Source organism: Pseudorasbora parva, chromosome 3 (genome assembly GCF_024679245.1).
Source record: "Pseudorasbora parva isolate DD20220531a chromosome 3, ASM2467924v1, whole genome shotgun sequence".
Taxonomy (NCBI): Eukaryota; Metazoa; Chordata; class Actinopteri; order Cypriniformes; family Gobionidae; genus Pseudorasbora; species Pseudorasbora parva.
Genome location: NC_090174.1, coordinates 54,609,642 through 54,617,581, shown reverse-complemented (window position 1 = coordinate 54,617,581; position 7,940 = coordinate 54,609,642). Strand labels below are relative to the sequence as shown.

The window sequence follows — 7,940 nt, the reverse complement described above, 5'->3', positions numbered from 1 at the left end:
GGGGGTGCATTTATACATTTTTGATTATGTATTTAACATTTTGCCATTAAAATAAAAAGATTAACAGTGAATTAGATCGTTGCCACAGAATCACGCACAAAAGTAGGCTACTATAACTTTCACTAACTTAAAGATAGCCTGCATTCTGCCAGTTCCATCCAAAAATATGTTGAAAACTTTACACAAAAAAAACTCTCACTTTTACAAAAACAACATCAATATCAATATTTTGATATCAAAGATTTAACTGTGCAAAATATGTACTTTTTTACTTAATTACAAAGGTGATTAAACAGGCACTATTACAGCTAATAGGTGTATCAATAATAGAACTACAAACAAAACAAAAATCCTATAGGAGACATGTTTGGTGTTTTTTGAAGCATGTTTTCGGATTTGTCACTGTTGGAGAGTTGTAGCAAATATGACTTGTAAGTTGTAACAAGCTGAATAATTGTTGAAATGAACAGCTTTAATGACTGAATTAAATGTATTTTTGTCAGGTTTTTTTTTTTTTTTTTTTTTTTTGGCTGGAGGAGAGGAGGATTTTTTATTTTATTTATTTTTTTATTCAAGAATGTACAAATACAAAAACCTTCAGGAAAACATTAGAGTTAAGACATAAAAGACATTTGTATGTAGAGTCAAATATCTAAGCAAGTAAATAAAAAAATAAAAATAGAAATAAAGTACTACAACAACAAAAAAGCCAATAACATACATAAGAAATGGACATAAAAGACATGGGACAATATAAGTATAACAAAAAAAAAAGAAGGGGGGGGGTGGTCAATACGTGAGAAAGCTGGTTAAACTTGAACATCAGATTCATTACAAAAGAACTGTTCATATTGTTTTAGGAATCGATCACATTTTTTATTGCTAGTTAATCTAAATATTTTTGTCGTTAGTTTTGCTCTGTTTTTGCTTGTGAAGTAGCCTACGTGAAACGTGACGTTTCCTTTGTTGTGCACGTTCTATGAACAGCGGGGGGAGCCGTTGCGTTATTAAAATAGGCTCACTTTTACACGAGTGGGTGTATTTTAGCTAATCCGTTATTTAAAATTATATAAAAAGTAATAATAATAATAAAGATTTTTTCATTATTATTCACAAATATAATTTATTCGAGAGAGAGAGAGAGAGAGAGAGAGAGAGAGAGAGAGAGAGAGAGAGAGAGAGAGAGAGAGAGAGAGAGAGAGAGAGAGAGAGAGAGAGAGAGGTTTTAAACTGAAGGAGGTTATAAAGGGGGCTGAATGAATCCATGGTTAAGTCCTAAGCATGCTTTAGTCACACCCACTCGATGAGGAGCTGCTCCTGGTGGTTTTGGTTAGAATTTGGGAAACCGCTGCACGCCAAAGAGAGCAGGCGCGCCGAATTCCCAAGAGCCAGAGATAGGATCACTAATTAGGAATTTCCCTTCTGAAAAGAGAACAACGATCCATTTTTAAAGTTCCCGTTTCTTTTCCAAAATGGATGCACGTGAAAGTTTTGCAGACCTTTTTTTTCTTGACATGTTTTGAAGGAGCATATCCTCTCTGAAATTGTGGGAATAACAACGGAATCTCGTCTCAGGGTGTCAGAAGTTTCCAGCAATGCACCAGTTATATCCAACAGTGTTTGGAGCGCGTAATACAAGCAGAAGTTCTCCTCAGGAACTGGGGCTGGACGGAGGGAATAACTGTTTGGTTTTATAACTTATGTGCGCCCTCTCCTCCTCTTTTCTCTCCTCTGCCTTAGCCTTTGGAGTCTGAAAGAGATTTATGCGGATAAAGTAACGTACAAACGCTTGAAGTCGACGGTTTTGAAACTTTGGAGATACAGAATATCCCAGCAGAACTAGTCTGTAAAAGAAAGGAATGCTGAGCAGAAGAGGCGCATGGAGAGATGCTGTTTCTTCTACCATGGATCTAAAGGGCACTTTAGCGGGTTTAGTGCTTTTGCTTCTATGCTTGTGTCCAGTTTTCAGTCAAGAACTCAATCCAAAGGGTAGGAACGTGTGCAAAGTTCCCGGGTAAGTTGGATGAATAACTTTTTTTCCCCGTGGGGTGGGGGTGGGGATGGGGGGGATAAAATAAATGCTATTAAGCAAATTAGTAGTGTATAGGTATAAAGAAATCAAATGTCATTAAATGCAGAAATCAAACATCATGTCCGTGCAGCTTCAAGTAAAGTCATGAAAATTTAAAGTAGGCCTGTACTATATTAAATTAAGAGTTACAATTAAAAATGATAGTCTTTTACATTAACCTTTGTTTTAATGTTAAATGTGTCAAGATGTTTGTCATTTCTGATTGTGTCGTTTTTGTTGTTATAAAAGTAATGAATTATAGCCTTTTTTTTTCTTCGATGACGTTCCAAATGGCAAATGATCTGATGTGTGTCAGTCACTGTTTCACATCTGGGTCACTGACACACATTGAGAGATAGAGGGCGACACCAATTACTCAAGCACTGGAGCATTGAAGTCGTGGCACACTTTAGATACTGCATAAGTCTAAGTAAAAGAGCAATAATTAACTAATTAAAATACTTCTAAAAGCCCTTAACTTAATGTGCATTAACTAGTAAATGCACATTAACTTTGCCATTAATCATTTGATATCAAATAATTTGTAATGTTTCAAGGCCTAATGTAGTAATCCGTAATTTAGAGAGTTTGAAGCTTTAAGACTTGATATGAATGATATGTACCTGTTCCACAACCGTTACAGATACTAAACTCATCTCTAACCTAAACACAGAGGTCATCAAGGGTGTGACATCAGGTCTCAACACACTGGGTTCCTGACCTACATTTCATTCCATGTAGAATGGATGCAGAAGCCAAGGCTAATCACAGTCTTGATGTCCAGATCAATCTATCAAATCAAACTGGCAAAACATTTAAAAATATATATCACAAGGGGATCAAAACTAGTGATTGACTTTTTTAAATGGATAATGGCAACGTCTAAATCTAATGCATTTCACAATTATTGAATTTCACATTTTGAATAACCTTTTCTAATGCATCTTCCCCCCCCCAAAAAACTATTGACTAAAATTACTATTTCTAACTTTAATAATTAAATTTCAATTGTGGGTGATTTCTGTTAAAACATTTTAGATATTGGCATGTCTAAATTGGGCCAATCCAACTTTTTGCAGATGTTTTGCTTCAAACACATCCAATGTCAGAACTTCTGTTTTCCATATAATGAAAATTCATGATCAAGTTCGTTTGAAATTTGTCTGCTTTGTATTAGTCATATTTTAGGTTGGGACTACTAGGTCATTTTACTTTCTTGTGTCAAGTCTTACCTCGCCCTGGGCAGCAAGTGAGCCAAGACTAAAAAGTGTTTCCCCTTCAAATAAATGACCTACATATAGGCCTTCACTTACATAGGCTTGTTATTAAAAAGAAGTCTCTTATACGCTCCCCAATGCTGGATTTATTTAATCAAACATGCAGGGAAAAAGTGCAATATTGTTCTAATTTAACTAAACTTTTCTATTGTAATATATTTTCTATTATATATATATATATATATATATATATATATATATATATATATATATATATATATATATATATATATATATATATATATATATATATATATATATATTGTAATATGTAATATATTTAATTGATATTATTCATGTGATGGCAAATTAAATTTTTTAGCATCATTATTCCAGTCTTCAGTGTCACATGATCCTTCAGAAATCATTCTGATTTGCTGCTCAAGAAACATTTCTTATTATTATCATATATATATATATATATATATATATATATATATATATATATATATATATATATATATATATATATATATATATATATATATATATATATAAATACTATGGAAGTCACTGGGGCCCATACAATATTTGGTTACCCATATTCTTTAAAATAGATTTTGTGTTCAGCAGAAGAAATAAATTCATACAGGTTTGTGGGTGAACAACAGGGTCCACATGAGGTGAGGGTGAGTAAATTATGACAACATTTTCATTTTTTGGGTGAACTATCCCTTAAAAAAATGTATTTACCGACTCCAAACTTTTGAATGTTATGTATGCCATATAAGCCAAATTCAACAAAATTCACTGAAAATGAATTGGTCATTGTGAACATGCAGATAATCCTGAAATGATTAACTAAATGGCCTGGGGTGCATTTCCCGAAAGCATTGTTAGCCAACTATGGTCGCAAGTTCCGTCGATCAGAAATATTATTTCAACTGGGGCTGCACGTTTTCAAGTTTTTCATTAACCGTTAACCAAGGCCCTTAGCGGTTAATACTCGGTTAACCATAGTGTGTGTCAGGTTTATTATTTTTAGTTTATTAATTTGACGACCGCCATCTCCGTAGTGAACGTGCCTATATAGAGAAATGCACATCATGGATTACATAAACAGAGAGGAGCCTATTTCTTTTCGTTTTAAATTGTTAAAAGACATTTCAAGCTTTCTTAAGATCTATTTCATGTCTGCGAGGCGTACGCTGAGTTTCGTTAAATTAGGATGAGATGCGCTCCAGTTCACGAGCAATGCAAGTGGCCGCGAGGGCGCCTGCATGATTAGGGCATGTAGTAAAATATGCAGCCGAGAATGATTCACACAGCGTTTGACTCGCGCGGCTGAGCCTCTCCCGGCAGAGAGTTCAAGCATCTGTGGACTCGTTCCTTCAGCTCTGGCCATCTTGCTTTCAGTCCGCGATTAGCTTTTTTTTGTTTTCTTCATTACAGTTAAAGTAACGTCTGCTTTTCGCTAGTCCCTCACAAGTTTTTCACTTCAAACTTTCTTTCTTCTGCTCCGTTATGTACAGCGCGCGCGGCTTCCGCTCTGCCCTAATGCGACTTATAGTCCAGTGCGACTTGTTATTTTCCTCTTCATGACGCATTTTTTGTACTCTCTTTTACTCCGGAGCGACTTATAGCCTGAAAAATGCGGTAAGCACTGCATTGCAATCCTTACATTTTGCTCCGTCACTCTCAATTTTAAAGTGCTCCCACTCTACTTTTCTTTGCCCGCTTCATGTTAGAAAGCTGGTCATGACTTCTTCTTGTGGATATTACAAATGTCTGGGAGCGCTCTGGCGGTCTCTAGTGGTGCAAAAATATATTACAACTAAATTCAAAGCACGTCATTGATGCCACTTAACCGAGCAAAATGTTTCACTCGGTTACGCAATTTTTAACGGTTAATCGGTTAACCATGGACACCCCTAATTTCAACGATTCAGTGTTTCCCGAAACAACAGTTCCATCGAACATTCGCAAACAGCATCGCAAAGTTGTGTGGTTGGAACGACAGCTATCTTGATCTCTGTCTTTGCTTATCTTGAGCAAAATAAGCCAGCTGACAATCAGTACAAGCTGTAGCTTTTCGAATGCATAAAATGTCATTTAAGTCTTTTAGTTTGTCGAGCCATTTTTGAAGATCACGCATGCGTACAGTGCTCTAGCATGCAAGAACGCGTGTTCTCAGATGGCGTGTCTGTAATAAATAGCAAAAAAATGAGCATTTATTTGCGGCAATAGTTTTGGGAAACAGTCGTAACTAGCTAGATGATTTTAATAATTAAGCAGCGAGTATGATGTATATTAGTCTTTGACTTGCCAACATATAACTTGGTAACCTGTTCAGTGTTCAAATTATCAAGTGAACATGCCTTCATGAGGAGCTTTAATTTAATTCAAAGCAATATGTTAGAAATAAGGCAGAATTTAGATATACATCAAAATCGTGTTGCATTTCGGCTCAGCAGGCATTTTAGGGGAATTTTACAAGCAGTTTTAGGCGATGAATAATTTACACGGTTGTTTAAAAGTTTGTTTACATTGCGATTACTGGCTCCAGATGGCTACCAATACACTTTATATCTAAATGGAAAACACCAGATACAATCTAATGTGTATTCTCACAAACAGATTCTCACCAACCACAGACGTTGACAGGAAGTTCACTTTATTTTAACAAAATCGCCTAAAATTTCCACACAGGACTTTATTGTTGCTGAGTCAAGTTTGGCCCCTAGCTGTTGACTGATGCTCATTTTCCATTTGTGTACGTTTTCTTTCACGGCCCTAGCTTCACGTTCTCGGCTGTGGTGGGTATGTCCGGTTTGACACAGAGCAGAGAAGTCCGGGCTGTGGTGTAGATCATGTCTGGCTTAGACATGCACACATAGGCTAAACAAACTCTGACTGAATGCAGAGAGCGGCCCCCACGCTTCAGAGGAAGCCAAAGTGTGGACAAGGCCTCTCAGAGGTCACATGTGGCGGAATATGAGGGGCGGCACATGTCTTGTATCTAACAAGCTCTTAGAGAATATTACACTTTAAGGGGATGCCACTTAAAGTAGAGATAGCAGGGATAATTTGAAATGTTTACCATTCACTACCACTCAAAAAGTTTGGAGTTGGTAAGATTGTGTAATGCTTTTGAAAAAAGTCTAATGCTCACCAAGGCTGCATTTTTTAAAATCAAAAATACAGAAACACAATAATAACGTTGTGTTTTCTATGTCAGTCTTCAGGCATACGATCCTTTAGAAATCATTCTAATATGCTGATTTGCTGAAACATGTTTTACCATTATCGATCTTGTAAACAGTTATGCAGCTTTATATTGTTGTGGAAACTATTATACATTTTATTCAGGATTCTCTGAAGAATTGGAAACCTTTTCTGTGACTTCTGACTAATTTAATGCTTCTTTGCTAAATAAAAGTTATGATTTAAAAAAAAAAAAAAAAAAATCTTACTGACCCCAAACATTTGTATGGCAGTATATTAGTCTAGACTGGGTAAACCCAGCCTGTTCTGCCGGCGATTTGATTTAAACCGGCATCTCAGTCTGGAATTCATTTCTACTTTTGCGGGAACCAATCATAGACTGGCTTATCCACCTGGCGCGCTATTGGCGGGTTTAACACGATGACAGATTGAGAAGCAATGGGTTGGTGCCCGTTGATCACGTCTCTTGTGGTCTGATTGGTTGAAGGACTATCCAATTGCATACAGAGTAGTAGGAAGTATCTGTATCAGTCTCATTTATCCACTTTCAACCACTTCTGTCGCGATTCCTTCGAGGAGATTGTCTCTGTGCAACTTACATACGAACGCACTGGGAGACGTCGGAAAAACATACGGAGAGCATCGGCTTTCGTTTCTGCTCTGACAGCAATAAGACCACGCCAAATGCTTAGAGTGTGTGTTAGAAATCAGGAATGGTGTGAGAACATTGTGCTTGGTACGTTTCCATTTTCAAACCAAACTTGGATTTTCAGCCGACAATGTTTAAATCCCTGGCTAGCGCACTTCCCATAATGTTTACGCATTAGGTCATTAGGCGGAGAGTAGGCAGTCTTTTGCGCTGTTTGACACATGCGACCATATGAGCGTTTACACTATGAAAGCAAACCGGTCAAATTCGTTTTCGAATACCTCTGGAAGTAACTGAAAGTGGACCAGCTCAAAACATTTTAGACCCCGTTTACACCTGTATTTAGCGTTGTCCACTTGTGATTTGATCATCAAAACACCAGGTGTTAATATCAGGTGTAAACAGGGCCTTATACACATTGTGCTGTGATGTCCATAAGGGAGACACAGGTTTGAATCAGGTCCTCATTTTGTCCCAAACCTATTCCTCCCTAATTTTCTGTTAAAAGGCATGCAGCAATAAGTTGTTGCAGCAGGCCTGTTGTGAGATGCTTTGAATAAAACATCCACCGCAGACATGCAAAATTCCACCGAGATCATATGTGTTTGATTAAAAAGCATTAAAAAAAAAAAAAAATCTGTCATTATTTATCCACTCATGTCATTCCAAACCCATATGACTTACTTTCTTCTGTGGAACACAAAGGAGATGTTATGACTCATGCAAATATTTTAATCCGTCTGAAGCAGTATGATAGCTTCATGTGATTTAAGTCATT

The 7,940-nt window shown here is 36.7% G+C and overlaps 1 protein-coding gene across 1 annotated transcript in view; it reads left to right on the top strand.

Annotated features, from left to right (window-relative positions):
- Positions 1-1,295: 1,295 nt before the first annotated feature.
- Positions 1,296-7,940, top strand: part of scarf2 (scavenger receptor class F, member 2) — a 39,037-nt gene continuing 32,392 nt past the window's right edge. Inside the window, exon 1 of the mRNA XM_067439514.1 lies at positions 1,296-2,014. Within this exon, the coding sequence (XP_067295615.1) occupies positions 1,860-2,014 (155 nt within the window). The 5' untranslated portion in view covers positions 1,296-1,859. The remainder of the gene's footprint in view (positions 2,015-7,940) is intronic.